Source organism: Camelus ferus, chromosome 1 (genome assembly GCF_009834535.1).
Source record: "Camelus ferus isolate YT-003-E chromosome 1, BCGSAC_Cfer_1.0, whole genome shotgun sequence".
Classification (NCBI taxonomy): domain Eukaryota; kingdom Metazoa; phylum Chordata; class Mammalia; order Artiodactyla; family Camelidae; genus Camelus; species Camelus ferus.
In genome coordinates this window covers 109,192,629-109,210,931 of record NC_045696.1, presented here as the reverse complement: position 1 = coordinate 109,210,931, position 18,303 = coordinate 109,192,629, and the positions used below count along the sequence as shown (strand labels likewise).

The following is an 18,303-nucleotide window of genomic DNA, read 5'->3' as shown; positions in this document are numbered from 1 at the left end:
AGGACTTGTCATGGATCTTGAAGAGATTACACTGTGTACCCTCCTAGCCTTGCAAATAAGGACGGACCTGCTTCACCCACTGGCTTCCTACAATCAGAAAATGGAAAGCGGCACTCTTCACGCCTCACGTCCGAGAAGTGGCAGTGACCCTGAGCTGGCTGTACACGGATATGCTCCAGCCAGTGTTTAAGAACCAAAGCGCACAGATCATGGGGTGGGCAAGTGGAGGTCCAACTCAGTGCCACAAGGGGTCAGGGACTATGACATGGGTGGCCCCCCAAAGTCCTTACCCGCCCTCTCACCGATGAAAAGACACCACTTTTAATTAAAAAAAAATTTAATTAAAATACTGTTATACCCAATGGAATGCAGCAGCAATCCTGGTACAGGGTGGCATAACAAAACAGCCATGTTTACACTTTAAATATTTACCATAACTTAAACATACAGACACACATCATGGTCTTTGGCAGAAAATGTTCACAGCACAAAAAAATACTTTAAAAGAAATACCAAATATTAATCCAAAATATATTAAGTTTTTTTTTTTCCTTTCACAATATTTTTTTGCCTTTTTTTCTTTTTTTTTCTTTTTGCTTTGTAAACAATGCACAAGAACCAAATGCATTTTTCAGCTTTAAAGAGGGGTTGGGGGGTGGATTTAAAAAAATATGCAATTGTCCAGCAAATGCAAATGTTTAAAAAGGAAACTTGAGGAACCACGGGAATAAAATAACATACAAAACCTAAAAACAGTAAAGGAAAAAAACAAAGATTCATGGAGAACTAAAAACAGTCAAGACAAACGACTAAAACCCACTAATTGCTCCTGGGGCTGAGTTGGGGGACTCTTTAAGACCAGAAGTCAAGGTCACGGCCATGGGCAGGCTGCCATTGGATGCTTCACTCCCTTGGCCAAGCGCTGGCCCTGCTCTGGGACACTGGACGCAGGCAGCTAGAGGAGCCAGCCTCATGGCACCATGCTGCAACGGGGGCTCCCCTCAGAGGACCCTCTGAGCTACATCTCACATCTCACAGGACTAGTTCTCACCAGCACAGCTCCCTCTCCCAGTCCCTCCAGGTGGGAACAAAGGCTCTGACAAAAACAAGGCCATCTCTCCAGTCTCCTTCAGGAGAGCCGGTGCTGGGAAGCCCACTGTGGCAATGCCTGTGTGGTGACTTACATCATCTGGTTCAGGGATCGTAACCAAACCGACAGGATGTCCCAGGGACAGGAGCTGTGGAGCCATTTCAAGAGGCTGGTGATGGGGGTGGGTCCCATGGGCATATAAAACAGGGCTCAGGATGGACAAGAGGACAGCTAATATCCCGTGGACCCATCAGTATCAACAGCCACAGGCCAAGGACTTGGGAAGGGGAGGTAACTGGGAGGCTGGTCAGAAGTCACGGGAACCGGGCCACACCTGCAGCAGCCCGCTTCAATCTTCTCTTCCACAAGAAAGGGGATTATGTACAAACTGCACAGCGCCTCCCAAGCCTCTCCAGTGAGCAGCTGAGGCGGTGGCTTCTGCGGGACTAACACCCTCAACAGTCCCCATGAGATATGTCTTAATGATCCCAAGAAGGCAGTGAGGAGCTGAGGAGCAGATGAGGTGGGAGGGACCACAATTCAGCCAGGCTAAACCAGCGCACCTGGTGTCCGCGGCAGCTGTCCTTGGAAATCAGCCCCCCTCAAATCGACAAATCCCCTCCCTCCCGGCCTGAGTGCCCACTAGGGGTGCCGAGGGGGCTCCCTTCTGAGCTTTCAGTTACTACCCCGGCAGCAAGCCTTGGGCAGCAGGTGAAGCTTATGGTACATGGGCCCAGGAAGAGTGTGGGGCTGGCAAGCAGGGTCTCCTGGGGTGCAGGTGCTCACAGCTCCCCTCTCCCCTGCAGCATCCTTCTTCAGCTCCGGGGACCAGAAGGTCCATGGGAACAAGTGCCCGGTTGGGGAAAGTGGGGAAGCAGCAGCTGGAGGGGCTGCTGGAATGGCCGCGTGGCAGAGGGCAGAGGAGAGTGGGGAATGGTTCCGAGTCCCCGAGGCACCCCCTCCTTCAGATCAGTATCTCCACCATGTCCGACAGGTCCTGGACTCTGGATGTAGCAACAGAATCTGGAGAGAGACATGAACACAGGCACAGGTCAACGGGCGTTGTCAGACTGCTCTTGTCAATCCTGCCACATTTTAGAGATAGGATCTATCTTCACCATCTTGCCTCGCCTCAGCTGCCCGGGTCCCCAGATCCCCAGAACTTGGCCAAACAAGCACAGAGCTCTGCTCCCTCTCAGACCTCCAGCCTCCCGAGTGGAAGATGCATTTGTTTATAACTTGGAACTGGTTGGAGGGCTTGGGGGAGGGTGGAGAGCCCCCAGGGAGGGAGGCTGCCGCATTCTTTCCGTGACTGTGGTTTTCTGAGATGCTGAGGCACAGGCAAATATGCAAAGGCTAATGTGAAAGGGAGCAAACACATTAAATGGCATCTTCTCCAATTTCTCCTTCCTGGACTCTCTTTAGACAAAGTCTTCTAACTTGAGAGCGCCACTGGGGTAAATCGCCAAGCTCCATGATCTTAGCTATTTGGACTGGCAACTAAAGAGGTAAGGAAGACTTGATAAAGTGCCTCCCAGCTGGATCAGTCTGTAATCAGGGTTGTCCGTTCCTCTATTCATGTATCCAACCAGGTCTCCCATTCCTAGGGAGGTGGGCCTCACACCCTGCTCGCTGGGAGTGTGGCCAATGAGGGGGCAGGGTCTGGGGGTCCAATTCACACCCCAGCCTGCCCTCAGCCCTGCACACAAGTCAGGGGTGTCGGGGGGATAAGGGACTTACCCAGCGAGGCTGTCCTCTGGCCACTGCTGCACCCTAGAAGGCTGTCAGGCTCCAGGCCCAGGCAGGTGGTGGTGCTGTCCGGGGGGCTGTCAGTCTGGGTGCTTCCATCTCGGCTCCCGTGTTTGGCATGGGCAGCGAGGGGAGCTGCGGCCACCAGTTCCTCTGCTGGACAGGCACGAGGCTCATAGTTATTGCCTTGTCCCCAAGATATAGCCCCCATAACACCCCAACTTAACTGGACCTACTGGGGGTACAGATGGCTTTTGATTTGCAAGAACTTCAATTACGACTAAATGCTCCTGTTTCCAAATGGGGGTAAATACCAGATTGGATTGGGTTCCAAAAGCTTCAAGTGGAAGAAGCCTTCTTAAAGGGTTGTAGATTAAATCTTAAAACCAGTAGGGACCCTTGAGTTTCTGTGGCATCTGCTTAGGAGGAGTGGAAGGGCTGGCCCCAAAGATGCATCTGCACAAGGTGCTCTGTTTTTACTTAGGGTAAGTGGTCGGGGCCAGGCTGGTGGAACCTGGTGGAATTTATGGAGATGGAGATGGGGGCTACAGCATGCCTCTTCACATCGCGGGAAGCTGCGGGCTGCAGTGTCACTGGAGCCAGAGGATAAGCCGGCTCCCCTGGGTGAGGGGTTGGGAAGCCCTGGCTCCTCTAAGCCTCAGTTCTGGGAGGAAAGGCCTGAGAACAACCTAGCCCTGTGCCATGCCACCCACCCGCATCCTCTCACCTGCAGCCAGCCGGGCAGGGGCATCCACGTGCCGCTCGCTGGGGGAGAGCCCTGGCCAACCCTGGGTCCCTGTTGCTGCAGCCACGAAGATAGATGGCACCGACTTGGCGGGCCTCAGGGAGCCCGGGGTGGCCTTGCCAGGGTCTTTCCTGGAGCGCTGCTGAAGGACTTTGATCACCGCATCCTTCTCCAGGATCTGGGCGTGGAGCACCTTTAACCTGAGGGGTGAGAGGCCATGCTTACATCTTCAGACCCACAGATCTGGTGGCCTCCACCCTTCCCACCTTGTAAAAGTTGAAGGGAAAGCCCTCTTTACTGCCAGTCTGGACCCTCTTATCCTTATAGCAGGGGCCAGGAGGGGACCTTCAGAAATGCCATCCCAGCTCTGGAATTTGATGCTCTGAAAACTACCAGTGCATGAGGTGCTGGGCCTTTCTTATACCAGCAAAGGCAGGCTGGTCATCAAGGGGATGGGTTCTGGGTACACCTGATGACATCAATGGCACCATCCCGGTCCTGGAGGGCAACCCCCCAGGGATCGGTCCATGTCCTTGAGCTTCTGAGTTAGGCATGGGTCAAATGGAAATCTTATGGGGCATATGAGATTGTTTCTTGGAGATAAAATACTAGCTACTCTCAGACCAAGGGCCTAGTCCACATTCCTTCTAGGGTGGTACACAGTGGGACCCTTCCCGCTGATTTACACAGGGGAGGTGGAGCGGGTAGAGGCCCAGAGCCTTGGATGGCATCCGACAGTGGGGTCTCCTCGGGCAGCCCATGCACTCGGTTGTAACATATGTACAGTGCCAGCTGTGTCAAATGCACTGGGGCTCAGCTCAGAAGCAGGAGGGTCTGCTGGGCTGGTGGGGCAAGGGACGTTTATCAGGGATTAATGACAGGGCAGGGACTGGACAGCGCCATCCCCCACCCCTGCCCAGGTGCACCGACCCAGCCTGTGATGCCCCACCTGCTCTCCATCTCCTGATGCCTGTGGCCGCCAGCGAGCAGGCCCTCATTGAAGCTGCTGCTGGGCGAGGGCTGGGGGGAGTGTCGGATGAGAGTGGTGTCGCGCTGGGCGGCGGCCGTGGCGGCTGCATCCATGGCAAACTGCCTCATGGCACGTTCCTCCAAATACTTCTGTTCCCACTTGGTCATGTCAGCCTCCAGCGCCAGGACCTGCTCCTCCTTCTCCCGTAGCTGCTCTGACAGCCGCAGAGCGCTGAGCTCCGGGGACCCACCACTGCCACTGCCAACACCGGGGTTGCCTGCTTGTCTCTGCAGAGAAAGCACTGTGGTCAGGGGCGACGGTTGGGGTACAGCGGCCATCAGTCCTTACCTCCACGGCACACTCTCCCCACACCCTGTTCCACCCAGAGACACAGGGGGAGCCATGGGTCCCCACACCCTTGCCCTGAATCCTCTGGAAAGATCAGGTCTGCCTTTGCATAGGTGACCACGTGAGTTATCCTTCAAGTTGGGAAAGGGTGCTCTTAATAATGACTCTGGGACAACAGGTATAAATCAGGACAGAACTGGGCAACCCAGGAGGTCTGGTCACCTTACTGCTGTGGGAAGGGTGCGGTTGAGAGTGGAGACAGAACTCTCTCTAGCTGATAAACATGAGAGCTATTTAAATAGAAGCCCAAGTCTTAAGTCCCCAAGGTTGGTACACAGCCAAGTGGCAACGCTTCTGCGACGACTGGTGGTCGGGAGGGGCTCTCGGCAGGGCTGGTACAGATCACCCTGGCTTCCCGAGGGTCTGGCCTCGGAAACCGGCCTCCTCCGATGCTGCGCCACCTATGCCACCTCCGCCCATCTTCCCAGCTCACCTGCTGCGCACGCAGGGCCTTGAGTTCCTGCTCCAGGCGCGTCCGCAGACGTAGCTCCAGCTGCTCCCGCTTCTCGCACGCAGCCTGCAGCTGCCCCAGGGCCTGCTGCAGCCTCTCCACCTTCTCCACATAGGCCTGCTTCTTCCGCAGCTCCTCCTCTGCCCGCGCCGCCCGGCCCTGCGCGTTGCTCAGCGCCTGCTCCAGCAGCTCGGCGCGCCGCCGCTGGTCCTCAATGGCTCCACGCAGCAGTGCCGTCTCCCGCTCCAGCTTCTCCTGCTCCTGCTGCTGCTCGTAGCCTGCAGGCAGGGAGGGCGGCCCGGTCAGTGACGGCAACCACCCTAAGCTGGCCCCACTGCGCACCCACTATGTGGCGGGCTCTGTGCTGACCGCTGCATGGGCATGACCGCATCTGATCCTCTCAACAACCTAGGAGTTAGGTCCCATTCATAAGCCCATTGTAACTAAACAGCCAGGAAACTGAGCCCCCGGTTATGTGGTGAAGTCACGAGTAAAAGGCAGCACCAGACCAGGGCCCTTGCAGCAATGACTGGGTTACACTGCTCGCCTGCTGGGACACGGCTTTCCCAGGAGAGAGCCCCAAACACTGTCCACTTGCGCCAGGCGTCACCGTTTCCCAAACACATTCACAACTTCCCTCGAGGCTCATGGTGACACTAGAGACTCAGAAGGAGCAGGCTGCTTGGCTGCAGTGTGAGGCCCTCACACTCAGAGGCATCCCAAAGTGGGCATCAGGGCTCATTCTGTGGACCTAGGGCCCCCCCGTTTAGCACCACATTCCCTCCATGGTCTGGAGAGACGACTGAGATGTGGGCAACCAGGCTCATAAAGAAATGCAAACCTTCCAGCTCAATGAAAATGACTCTGGTCCAAAGATTTGTGTCTGAGGTCCCACCTATCCAGACTTCTAAATCATCTTGTTAACTGCCCAGAAGAATTCTGTTCTGAGACCCTCTTCAGAAAGCCGGGCCGAGCAAGGACTGAGTCAGACCACTGAGTCCTCCAGCTGATGCTCTAGACTTTAATCCACCTCCCATGCACCTGCCCTTGGGAGTCTCAGGATAGCCCCCCGCCCCAGCTCCCAGGCCCGAGTGTGTCTGCAGCTGGCCTCGCCACAGGGGGTTGGGCTCTGGGCCTGCCTCATGGACTCAAAGAGCAGCACTATCATAGCACAGTGGACTTCTCTGCTGTAATGGATTTGTTCCACACCGTGCCAACCAAAGCAGGAGCCACTAAGCAAGTGTGGCTACTGAGCACTTGAAATGTGGCTAGTGCAAGGGAGGAGTCGACTTTTTCATTTTATTGAATTTTAATTAATTTGAATCTTTGGGCCACGTGTAGTTAAGTACCTATCATATATTATATATCATATCATATCAGTACAGGTTCTAAAACAGAAGAGTGAAGGCTTGGGACCTGGCAGGCAGAAGGGCCCTGGGGCAGAGAGGGAGGACACAGGCGACCCCAGGCAGCTCTAGCTCACTCTGGATTTTTGAAGGCTGGGCCCAAGCTGGCCTCATTCTTTGATGTGAAGGGGAAAGATGACGAAAACTCAATAATACTGAAATTGAGCCTTTCATACTAGGCTGGCTTGACACCTGAGGGGGGTGGAGGGGACAGACAGGGAGTGTAGTTGGGAACCTTGGACCTAGGGATAATGACTCCATCCTGGTGGCTTCACAGAGCCCGACACCTTACAGAGTTTGCAGAAGGCCTGCATTTCATCTTAGTCTTATGACCGCCCCATCTTATAGCCTCAGAACCCGAGGTTCAGGTGAGAAGAAACTGCCCAAGGGGGACAGGGCTTAGGAGAACCAGGCCTCAGGACTCAAAGGAGGGCAGGTCCTGACCAGAGCTGGGGGTCCACATGGCCTGCCCAGCAGGAAAAGCAGATGGCACTGGTGATAGTGCACATTTCCCTATTAGTGTTGACTGACTCCACAAAAACGCTGCGGTCAACCAGAGACATTTTCCCTGAGAATTCTGTCTTCCCCATGGCTTTTAAGGAGAGAGGATGAGCTGCTCGGATTTTCTCAGCCAGTGGGGAAGAGCCCCGAGGACTCAGGCTTTGGCTTCCAGCAGCTTCTAAGGCCCCAGCAAGGGCTGGGAGGCCTGAGACCTAGGCCATCTCCAGACACCGGGATAAAATCTTGGGCCTGTCTGGTGGGGAGGGGAGCTCCCAGGCAGGGGGTGGGGGAGGAGCCTGGAAATATGTAGGGGGGCCCAGGGCTGGCAGGAAGGCGGGGAGAGCTGTGCAGGGAGCAGGGGGCTGGGCCTTTCTCTTGAGAAAGCAAGGCCCCACCAGCACTTCCCAGTCCCTTTGTCCCAGTGTCCCTCCCGCAGCGCGGGCGGGGCAGGGCGGGGCGGTGCGGGCAAAGCGGAACAGCCCCAGGCTCAGGAATGCCCGGCATCCAGGTCACCCGCAGCTTTGAGATTAATGGTTCCAGCCCCGAGCCAAGAACCGCCTGCTCGCTCACTCCCTGGGGAGCGGAAACGCCTCCGGGCCGGCCTCCCCCCGCACCTCGCAGCCCTCCCTTGCCTGCTCCCAGAAACCCGCCCGTGACTTCCTTTCTGTGGCAGAGCCTGGCCCTCAAAGTTGGCCCTCTCCTCCAGGAAGACCCCATTCTGCCTCCTTCCAGCAGCCTGTCCTCTCTGGACCCCCAAGGGCAACACCAAGGTCTGCCCCCGCCCCCCTCTCCTGTACCCCACGTTCCTCCTAGAGACCCTAAGTCTTGCCTCCAGTCAGTACAGCCTGGCTTACCTCCTGCCCACCCCTCACCCTCTTCAGTGCTGCCCCCCGCCCCGCCCCCAACACCATTCTCCGCCCTGGTTGACCCTGTCTAGGGCTCTGAGTCCTCCTTGAGAAAGGAGGTGCTGCCAGCCAGAGCTCAGTCCTCAAGCTGCCCCTCCCCTCCTGGATACCCCCTGCTATCCAGCCACTGTCAGAAGCCACTCTCCTTCCTCAGAGCCACCCTCACCAGACACCACTCCTCTTCTTTGCAAACACCCCAGACAGTCACTATAGCTCATAGTAAGAGCATACAGGAGGAACTTAATAAACCGTCTCTTCCGATAGCTGGTGCTTCTTCCTGCCGCTGAGCCTGTGGCTTCCCAAACTGCCCGCACCTCCACTTGAGTCATCCCACTGCTTCTTCACCTGTTACCCGCTCCCCACCACCCTGCCATCCATAGAGCCCCTCTCTCAGGCTGCTGGGGACATCGCTGGGAACCTCTCCTCATCACTCCAGGGCCAGGCCACCCTTGTCCCCAGGAACCCGTGATGGGAAGATCCTGCTCCCTCCTCAAGCTCAGCCCCTCTCTTGACCTCTCTGCCCTGGTACCTCCCTGGGCTGCTCTGTTCCACACCTGCCAGGGGCTCAGCTCAGTTCCACTTGTGAACAAATGACTGACTGAATGAGTCAACAGTGAACTCATCTGCTCTTCCAGAAGCCTTCGACCACCTCCTTAGGGGATCCTCCTGAATTCCTTCAGGCTGTCCTGTTGGTTAAGCTCCAGGAGCCCATTTTGAGCTGGTGCCTCCCCTTGGCTGCCCTGTTATGGCCCAGGCTCACCATGCTCCCCAGCTTCCCACATTCCCCTCTGGCAGCCCTCACCTTTCTATAGCCTGGAACTAACTCCCTCAGAGACTCAGACTCTTCCTTGTCTCTCATCCCATCTATCTCTAGGGCTATCTGGCCGCGCCCACGGCCCCCTGCACTTCTGCTTCTAATGGTGCACTAACGGTCAGCTCAGCAAATCACTGCTCCCCAGCTGTCCCTCTGTATCCACCCATCTCCCCAACACACAGAGAACCAGATCTTGTTCCTCTTTGGAAGCCGCCCCTCCCCCCAAGGCCAGTCCAGCACTGGGTGCCCAGTAGGCAGTCAGTCAACTCAAGCTCCAAGCACTGACAGAGGGGGCCGACCCTCCGATCCTCCCTGTCCAGAGGGGCTGTCCTGGTCCCACCGGCCACACCCCTGGCCAGGTTCCTGAGTGGGACCCCCTACTCACTCTGAGCCAGCAGCTTGGCGACCATGTCCTGACTGCCTGCCTGGGCCTCCTGCGTCTTGCTTGCCAGGCGGCGGTTTGCAGATTCCAATCTTTCTGTTTCGAAAGAAGAAAAGACGTTTCAAGGAAAAATGTTTGAGGACAGGTGAAGCTGCCTGCCCAGGCTGGGGTCCCCTGGGGTCCTATCTGTCAGGCTGCATCCTCCAAGCTGGGGTTGGGCTCACAGGGAAGCCCCAGGTCTCAGTAGGGGTCTCATGAGGAGGCAGCACCCCGGGCCATGTGGCTGAGCGCCCCATGAGGGACCCCAAGGTCTAGACTACAGAGACAAGCATCTCTCTGTCAAGGCGGCCCCTTTTGAGTTGATTTGTACTATTTTTGCAGAGGACAGAGATTCTGAATTACTCCCTAGAATAGAGGAATCAAGCCATCCCCAGGCGCTCCCCGCCCCCGCCCCGACCTGGGTGACTGGCCCTCACCTCTCAGATCCCGGTTGAAGTCCTGCAGCCTCCTCATCTCACTGTCCATCTTGTTCCGCATAGTCTTCTCCAGGGCCTCCCGCTTGGAAGAGGCCCTCATCAGGCTCTCGTGGGCCTCGGAGAGCCGCTGGATTTCGCTCTCCAGCTGCAAGAGGTAGACAACAGAACTGAAGGGGCAAGCTCCTGGGGATGGAGTGACCCAAGTTCCCCGCCAGACCTGACCTGCTACTCTCCATTAGAAAGAGAGAGAGGGGAGAGGATAAAAAGCCATAGCAAAAAATCCAGCTAGCTCAAGCAGGACGGTCAGCAGGCTGTAGCTCCTGGAGGTGGCCCAGACTGCTGGAATAGGCAAGCCAGGGTCCCTTCAAAGTGAGCTCAAGGCCAGGTTCTCTGGAAGTGGCTGCCTCCAGGGTGACTAAGCACAGCTTTCCTGTGCCCAACATCCAGAGAGATGTATTTCTTTTTGTCCAGCTTCTATTGAGAAATCTGAGCCCAGCGGGCCAGGAGAGGGCACTCAGACTCCAAGCAGGGTCTGGGGGCGGTTGACCTATCCTGTACACCACAAGACGGCCATGGGAGGCCTAAGGCCACCTGCTAAGGCTGGTAAAACTTCACTGCAGAAGGGAGGACCAGACCCCATCCTGAGCCACCTCTGCCTGGAGTATCTGCTTCTCGGGCCATCGCTGTCCACCCCGGAGGGCCAGCCTGCCCCGCCTGCCCCTCCCACTTGGCGGCTGGCAGGCCCTGCACGTGCTCCTAGCTGGCCTGCGATTCCAATAAGTCGCTAGTTTTTTCCAAGAGGAGAGGCCTTCTCTTTGGCCAAGGTTGGCCTGGAACAGACTTGCTGTTGTATGGGGGACACAAAGGGCTCTCTGTGGGAGGTGGCCCTGGGAGGGGGTGTGTGCAGGGGAAGGGTGCGAGTGTGAGGGAGCTGGTGAATGGGCTCTTTCTCATCGCCCCTGGGCAGCAACTGCTCGTGCTCCAGGCCCGCTCTGCCGGCTGCTCCCCAGCTGTCTGGAGTCAGCCAGGGCGGGTGCATGAGGGACAGGGGTGGGGGCCCTAGGTACGGGGTCAGAAGCCCAGCCAGACAAGCTTTCAGACTTCTCTGCCTCCCCTGCCTCCCTTTGGATGGTCCCCTCCCAGGTCAGCCCCTTGGGGTGCCTTCCTCCCCCCAGCCGGTCCCCCCGAGGCTCCAGCAGGGCCTACCTTCTCGATGCGCCCAGCCTTTTCAGCCGAGCTCCCCAGCTCTCTCTGCAGCCTCTCGTTGTCCCTCTGCAGCCTGGCGTTCTCCCTCAGCACGGTCTCCATCTGGGCCAGGTGGGCGCTACCCGAGGTGGCCGAGGGGGCCTGGGTGCTTACTGGGCCCTCCACCCCAGGTGGGCCGAGGGGGCCCAGCGGGCCATGGCTGAGGGCAGCAGGGGGTGCAGGTGGGAGGTGCTCCTGCGGCTGCTGCAGGTACTGGTACTGGTGCTGCTGCTGCTGGAGGAACATGGGGGGCACCTGGGCCTGCAGGATCCTGGGGAACAGAAGAGACAGTACTCAGAGACCCTCCTGGCTCCCACCTCAGAGCCACCCCGAGCCACCCCATTCCTCCCATGCAGAGTGGACAGACAGCCTCCCCACAGCATTAGGCAGCGAGCAGTGGGGAAGGCCATTTCCACGTGGTGTCCGCAAGACCCTCAAGGGCCAGGGGAGCGGGGCTGAAGGGGATGAATGTCAGGATGCTTGTTTCTTGCCCAGCCTCACCGTGGCCGAGGACTTGGGGATCAGCCTGAGCAGTCCTGGCCTCCTAAGGGACCAGTGCTTAGATAATAGATCTTTAAAAATGCTCTCTTGACCCTTCTCATCAATAGAAGGCTCTTTTTGCGTCTGGAGGCCACCATGACTGAACACACAGCTTCCCAGGTCCCTGGGCCACTTGGGAGCTGGGTCCCAGCAGCTACCCCCGTGTCTCTTTCTGGCCACCAGTGTCAGGCCCTACGCCCACACCTGCCAGCACTGCACACTCACGTGTTCTCCCTCCTATTTCGGGTCCCATCACCCCTTGAAGAAACATTTTTAGACGACTGTGGCTAAGGTTAGAGCGGCGAGACAGATGTCAGGGTTAGAGTCTGGGCTGCAGAGTCTGACAAAATAGGCATTCAGATCCTGGCTGCAATGTTTAACCTCCCGGTGGCGGCAAGGCTCAGCTCAATCACGAGGGTAAGTGTCTCTGGCTGCCTCCAAGGCTACACAGGCCGGGCAGAGTGCTGGGCCTGCCATGGGCACTCCCACAAAGATGGCCCATCCTCTGTCTCTCCTAGAGGTGACTGCAGCTTACTCTCAGCTCAAAGTGTAAATGTGACCCAAGCACTGGATTTTCTGGGGTGTGGGGGCTTCTCTGGACTCCTGCAATAGCCTGAGCTTAGGGACAACGTCCTACTGGCCTCTGGCCCTGGTGTCACATCACCCTCAGGGCCCTGTGTCTAGGAAAGGAGCAAAGAACAAGAGGCATGTGGGCTCACAAAGACCTTCTGGTGCCTTGTGACTCCAAGAGTCAAAGAATAGACTGCCTCAGTTTCACTAGGAATTTTCCCAAGTCCCAGGAGCCCCATAAAAATTTAATTCCACTTCCGGATCCATCCCCTCAGCACCCATGCCTGTCCTTCCCCTTGTCCCTCCCCTTCATCTCTCCCCCTCCAGCCTAAGACTCCCCAGATCTTCTTAGGATCTAGACTAAAAGAACAGCCTTGCCCGCAGGTCCCAGCAAACAAGCCTCATTAGATCAGCTGAAATAGACTGGGCTGATGTGTTTCTCTTACAGCTTTCCAGTAAGAGTTGAGGGGGGTCCCCACTGGAACGTGCAGACTCTCCCCATGCTCCTAAATAGGGCATCTTGGGGTTGCTTCATGAACTTGCTCCCCCTGCCCCTGGGCCAGGCAGACACAACTGGCATTCTTTGGGGATGACTTAGCTCCAAGAAAGAATAGAGCCTCCTTTCCTTCACCCTTGCTCTCCCTTCCCCTAGTCCTCCCCTCCCCTCCTTCTTTTTTTTGTTCTGCAAACAGGCCACTTCCTTTCTACGATATTATCTTTTCCTGACAGGGCTCAATAAGGCTGGTCCAAGAGAAGAAACCACGACTCAGCTTCCGAAACTCTCCCCAGACCGAGCCCTGAGGCGGGAGATAAGGCAGGGGGGCCTGGGATATGGAGGCTGGCGAAAACCCACAGTCTCCAACCTCTGGTTCCTCCATACTGACGCTGTTGCATCACTCATTTTTCGAGGACAAGGAAAGGCATCTTTCGCCGGAAAAGGCCACACGGTGGGAAACTGGGTGACTATGTGAAGACTCAGCAGGCATGAAGAGAACCAGACGTGGACCTTGGGCCACCAGAAGAAGGGAGTCTGCAAGTCCTCAGGTTTCCCTGATAGGGTTTCCTGGACCCCCCTGGCAGAGATGCAGGGCATGGGAAACGAAGGGTGTGTGTCAGCTTCTCAGGGGAAGATGCTGGGCCAAGTGAGAGCCTCATTTCTAGGAAACCCATTTCTGCAAACTATCTGGGCTTCCTGCCTCTCTCTGGCAGCCTGGCTTCCATTCTTTTCCCTAGAATCCATTTTCTACATGCAGCAGAAGGGCCTGTTTCAAAAGATAAGCCAAATACCATACTCTAAAGGTCTCCCTTCACGCTCAGAATCAAACTCTTAAGTTCCCCCAGCAGCCTCTCTGGAGCCTCCACAGAAAGGGGCTCGCCTGGACCCAGAATCTTCTCCTACTCCAAGCTCTGGCCACATGGGCCACACAGAAAAACATGAAAGGCAATGAATGGGAGGGACAGGGCAGTCCAACCCGGGTGTAGGATGGGAGAGGTCTCTAAGGAGGCTCTCTGGTCCTTCCTGCCTCCAGTTCAGAGTGCCTCCCAATAATCCCCAAAAGCAAACATGTCTACTTGTTTTTAAAATCCTCCAGAGGAGGGCCCACCTTCTCCCCACTTAACTTGGAAACAGTTTGGCAGTGATTTCCGACCCTTGTCTTTGCAAGTTCTTTCTGAAACCTAACCGTTCACCTCCTGCTGTAATTCATAGCCTCTAAGAACCCCAGCTACTGGACTGCTACAGCCAATCAGACAATGGTGTCCATCTCTGAACTAAAGCAAAGGATGCTGCTGAGTTCTCACATGTGACCCTGGCTAAATCCCCTTCTCCTTCCAGCATTGGCTCCCATCCTGGGAGGGAGAGGGTAGCACCAGCCTTCCTCTGGGGCTCTCCACCCAGGAAGGACTACACTGGAAGGAAGCCAAAGGCTTGAAAGATGGAGGTGGGAAGTTACCTGACTTCAGCATGCTGGAAGTGTGGGCTGCCACGGGCGCGGTACCGCGGGTCAGGGACGGCAGAGGCGGTCTCATGAGCCAGCATGACATGGGGATACTGAGGTGGAGGGCCGCGGGGCTCTGGGCCCTCGGCAGGGGCAGGCCCTGGGCGGGGGGCCCTGCTGGTTGCGGGCCAGCTGGGGGAAGCTGTGGGAGGAGCTTATGTGGCTGGGGGTGCGCGCCCCATTCCTCTCCAGGGACAGCTGCAGGAGCCGTTCACTCAGGGAGCGCACATGCCCATGCCTCAGCTCTCGCAGCGCCTCATCCTGCCTCCGACCACCTCCCGGGGCCCCGCGGGGATCCCGGTCCCCAATATGTGGCCGGGGCCCTGCCTGCTGGGCTGCGTAGTACTGCGAGTGGGCTTTGGCCTCCTCGTAGGTGGGCAGCTCCTCGCCCTTGCTGGGCTGTGGGCACAGCCGGTAGAGGTTGTTCTCTGCCAGGTGGGCCTCGGTGCCCTGGTGCTCCTGGCCCTGGGGCTCCTGCCTGGTGGCCTGCTGCAGCACCTGGCTGTCCTCGGGTGCCACGATCTCCAGGGGGGCTTGGGGGGTCCCTGTGCCCCCAGCCCCGGCCCCACCCCGCAGGGCCTGCTGCTGGATGGCCAGCAGCGTGCGTGTCTCAGTCAGGTTGCCATAGCGCAGCTGCTCCTGGATGAGGCGGTGCAGGACTGTCCCCGAGGAGTCTTCCAGCGTCCTCATGCTCCCTGGCCTTGCACGCACCCGTCTGGACAAAGGCCAGCAGCACCCAGCCCCAGAGCACCTGGGAAGAGAGAATGAGCAATCAGTGAGAGCACATGGGAAAGGAGGGGGACTTTCTATGACTTTCCATGACAGTCTGGTCCAAAGCACAATGGTAAAGAGCCAAGGCTGTGGAGGGGTACACAAGCCAACTGGTTCAGTTGCCACTGATGACACGTACAGATTAAGGCAAGCTCCCTAACTTCAGAGCCTCAGTTTCTCCAACAGAAATATGGAAGGAATAATGCTTCCCTTGTGGAGTTGAGAATTAAAAGAGGCAATGGTTGTTGAGCTCCCGGGGCACCATAAATCCTTGGCAAAGGACTGCCATTATAATCATACTCATGGAGATTTACTGTGCCTAGAGAAAGACTCCAGTAATCTAGAAGGTAATCAACCAGGAACCACAGCCCCCTGCAGTCAGCTTCCCATCAAAGAGCCAGATAAGAGACTCCAGGGCAGGTCTAGCTCAGATTTAATCACTGAGATGTCCAGTCCAGGGGTGGACAGGGCCCCAGTTTATTGGCAGGTGATAAAGAATGAGTCCAGCCCAGCAGAAGCCCTAGGCAAACAGCCCCCAGGATGCTCTAGGGTGAAGCATGTCTGAGCCCCAGCCTGTGCACAGCTAACTCCCCATGAGCCCTCCTGTCATGGGATGACCTTGGTAGTCACTCTGCAAGGTGAACAGGAAGGAGAAAATGCATCTGGATCGGTGAATAAAGGATGAAAGAAGAGTGACTACAATAGGACAATGGTTTTGTGAGGCAAGGCAAAAAGGTGCCACCCATTAAAGTTTGTGGGCCAGTCACACAGTCTGTGTGCTGACAGTAACCACATAGGTGCCCCAGGAAAAAGAGAACGTGGCCCAGTGTCTTCGGTTTTATGATTACCACCCCCCAGACATGCACACACTTGCTCCTTGGAAGTGCCCTGATGGTCCTCTAGGCACCCAGGGGATCTTGACATGAGTAACACCCACTTGAGCCAAATGAAGGTGTAAGGGAGTAAGGCGGAGGCTCTTGGTTGCAGCGATCTGGGGCTGGGGGCTGGGGGCTCTGAGCCTAAGCGGCAGGGAGAGAACCCCTGAAGAAGGTGTTCCCTTCTGAGCCTGGGCTCCCAGTGGCTCATGGCCTGGAAGTTTGCCTGCCTTACCCGGCTTCCTTTCCATAGCCTCCTCCAACACAAACCTCCAAACTGGCATTCAGGGAAGACCAAACAAAACCCACACCTCCACAGGTCCTGTGTGCACGGGAGGACAGTGGCTGGAATGCAGCCCCTCCTCTGCCACAAAATTAGCCCTAGTGCCCGGCTCCAGTTAGGGCCTGGCTGGTTGGCAGAGCAGCCATTCCCAACGCACTCCCTCCTCCCAGCTGCCCAGAACTGGGGAGGCAATGAGTCTGGAGGGCATCTCAGTACCCATCCTTTACCGCACCCCATCATGACTCCCCCCCCCCCACACACACACACAAGGAGGGGAGATGCAAGACTCTAGAACTACCAGAGGCAAAACAAACGGAATCAATTCACCCTAGCTTTTCATCCACAGGGCATTTCCTAAATTAATCACTGTCTGGGCTGACTCCCGCTGGGGAGGACCGAGAATGCAGCTTTCCTGACACATTCCAAGCCCCCTCCCCCCAACAGTGTGCCTGGGAGCAAGGAACACCTCCTCGACCTCTCATCCCGCGTTTGTCCGGGTCAAGCCGGTCAGATGCACGTTCTTTCAGCTGAGCCGTTACAAAAATCTGTGCCGCGGAACCCGGTGATGCACACCTGCTGCCCTAGCGCGCCCGTCTCTCTGAATAACCCCTACCCCATCACCACCTCTTCTAAGGAAGTACACAACTCCTGCCTTTGCCTGGGCTCACTCTCGCCTAAGGAAGCAAAGCGAGGGTCTCTATGTCAGATCACACCCGAGCCAGGGATCCCGCCCTACCCGGCCTCCTGGCTGACCACGAGCACCCGGTGCCCGCCGCTGCGCCTGGAGCGGGTGGACGAGGGTAGCCCGCGGTCCGGAGAGGTCTTTAAGCGTCGTGGGTCCGCCTCCCACCCTCCCTCCCGAGCCCTCTTTGTTTTCCAAATGCTCCAGCGCTGACGTCACCGGTCTGGACGGCAGGCTGCATTCTTTCTAAGTGAGAGCCAGACCGTGGCTCCAGAGAGGATTTTCCAAGGAAGACAAAGAGGAATTCTTGGGCTAGCTGGGGGGCAAAGACACCTGTAACCCCCACCTAACCAAATCAGCCCCCAGGGCCCTGCAACTTGAGGTCCAAGCCGCGCCTCCTGGTCAGTTTCGCGTCCCTCTCCCGGGCTCACGACCCCAAACACCCACTCCGCTCTCCCCAGAGGCTGCCCCCTCTTCCAGCCACAGCGGCTTCGCGCGCCTTCGAGAGACCCTAGGCGCCCGGCGCGGCGCCCCCAGCTGAAGCGGCCCTTGCCCGGCTTCGCGGCTGCGGGGAAAGGCGCGCTGCGCCTGGAGGACGTTCGGTCGTCCGGGTTCCCTCTCCCGGAAAAGGCCGGGCTGCGCCGAAGCTGGTGCTTCGGCCGGGGCGCGTCTCTGCGGCCCCGAGCGCTCCCCAAAGCGCCGAGCGGTCTTCCTTACCGCTGCGGCCCGCGGGCGCTCGGCGCGGTCAGACCCGACGACCCGGCTCGGCTCGGCTCGGCTTAACGCGGCGGCGGAGGTGTGCTCTCGGCGGTGGCGCCGACGCTCTGGCCGCTCGGGCCCCAGCGCGCAGCCCCAGGGTCGGCCCGCGCCGGAGGCGGCTGCTATGCCAGGAATGTGAGAGTTTCAGGTTCCCCCTCGGGATCAAAGCGAACCACAAATAACCTCGCAGCGCGCCGCCCTCCTCCGCCCTCTGCCTCCTCCCTCTCCCTCCTCCCCGCCCCCGCCTTCCTCCGGGGAGGAGGCGCTGCGGACCCGGCCACCCGGGCCCTCCTGGACGCGTTGGGCCCTTCCCCGCCCCTGCCCCAACCCCTGCTCTGTCTTCACAGCTGCGGGGGAAGAAAGAATCCAACCTGGCCCCTTACCGCTCCCTGCTGCGTCCCTGCCTTCCTCTCACTCTTTCAGCCCCATCGACGGGGCGACACAGAGGGATGTACATCGCATGTCCCCGAGGGACTCTGGGTGTTGCTGCGGGACGGGGATGGAGTTGGGAGGGCTTGGGGAGTGTGTGTGTGTGTGTGTGTTGGTGTGTGTGTGTGTGTGTGTGGTGTGTACAGGGAGGGAAGACTGCAGAGCTGTATACATCTGCCAGGCCTGGACCGTGCCCTCCGTGAAAAGATGATTCTTACTTCCAGCACCGAGCGGCTTCACTAACACCCACTGCTT

At 57.6% G+C, this 18,303-nt stretch overlaps 1 protein-coding gene across 1 annotated transcript; it reads right to left on the bottom strand.

The window, feature by feature from the left end:
• Positions 1 to 539: 539 nt before the first annotated feature.
• On the bottom strand, positions 540 to 17,788 carry AMOTL2 (angiomotin like 2). Its single transcript, XM_032488179.1, is given in 11 exon segments — positions 540 to 2,113; positions 2,831 to 2,995; positions 3,567 to 3,784; positions 4,534 to 4,841; positions 5,396 to 5,691; positions 9,425 to 9,517; positions 9,898 to 10,042; positions 11,104 to 11,413; positions 14,205 to 14,344; positions 14,346 to 15,000; positions 17,578 to 17,788. Coding segments are annotated over 10 exon segments (2,328 nt in total). The 5' UTR covers positions 14,940 to 15,000; positions 17,578 to 17,788; the 3' UTR covers positions 540 to 2,054.
• Positions 17,789 to 18,303: the final 515 nt, after the last annotated feature.